General features: G+C 32.2%; 1 protein-coding gene across 3 annotated transcripts in view; it reads right to left on the bottom strand.

Annotated features, from left to right (window-relative positions):
- The window catches only part of LOC107613584 (cytochrome P450 CYP72A219), a 10,662-nt gene continuing 10,205 nt past the window's right edge, over nt 278–734 (bottom strand). The window contains exon 5 of one of the 3 annotated variants that reach the window (XM_021109551.1): nt 278–734. This exon is cut by the window's right edge and continues 260 nt beyond it. In XM_021109551.1, the coding sequence (XP_020965210.1) occupies nt 503–734 (232 nt within the window). In that variant the 3' untranslated portion in view covers nt 278–502. The other 2 variants (XM_021109553.1, XM_021109552.1) reach the window with 2 other exon arrangements.

A 734-nucleotide genomic window follows, 5' to 3' on the forward strand; every position in this document is an offset into this window, starting at 1 on the left:
CACATGTACTTTAAATGACGCACATGCAACTTTGTCTGCGTACGCGGATATACTCGTGTGGAATTCTCTTTTCTATTTTTCGTGTAGACATATGTATGTATATTATTTTAAAACCCTGAATATTAATTTTCTAATGCCGTTGAAACTGTTTCATAATTAAAAAATAATGATTTAACAGAAAAAAATTAGTTTCCTAATTAAACTCTTTCGAGAACCTACTAAATAGGCAAGTCTGATGTATCATGAATGACCTTGTAACACTTTGAGTACTTGAGGGTTAAGATTTTGTCACACTTCATGTAAAAAACAACACACTCACTTGATATGGCCTTATATTTACATATGGTTGAATTTGGATCCATATTTACTCCTGTAAATGTAAACTTCCAATAATACAATAGCAAATCAAGAACTTTCCCTAAACAAATTGCAGAAATTTAATACAATATTATATTCCAACATTAATGTGTAGAATGACAATAAAAACAATACATATTCTATTTCAAGTTTGCACCTTGTGTAGACCGATATGAGCACCATATTGGGGTTGAAGAGTAATCATATTGATTGGAGCATGAGTATAGGATGGAGAAAGTTTAAAAGAGAAATGTTGTAAAATCAACGACAAAGCCATTTTTGCTTCCACTATGGCAAAGTTCTGTCCGATGCATATTCTAGGACCCCATCCAAACGGAAAAAATGAAACTCTGCCATTTGTTGCCTTTAAAACTCCT

The sequence above is a fragment of the Arachis ipaensis genome, chromosome B08, assembly GCF_000816755.2.
Source record: "Arachis ipaensis cultivar K30076 chromosome B08, Araip1.1, whole genome shotgun sequence".
Lineage (NCBI taxonomy): Eukaryota > Viridiplantae > Streptophyta > Magnoliopsida > Fabales > Fabaceae > Arachis > Arachis ipaensis.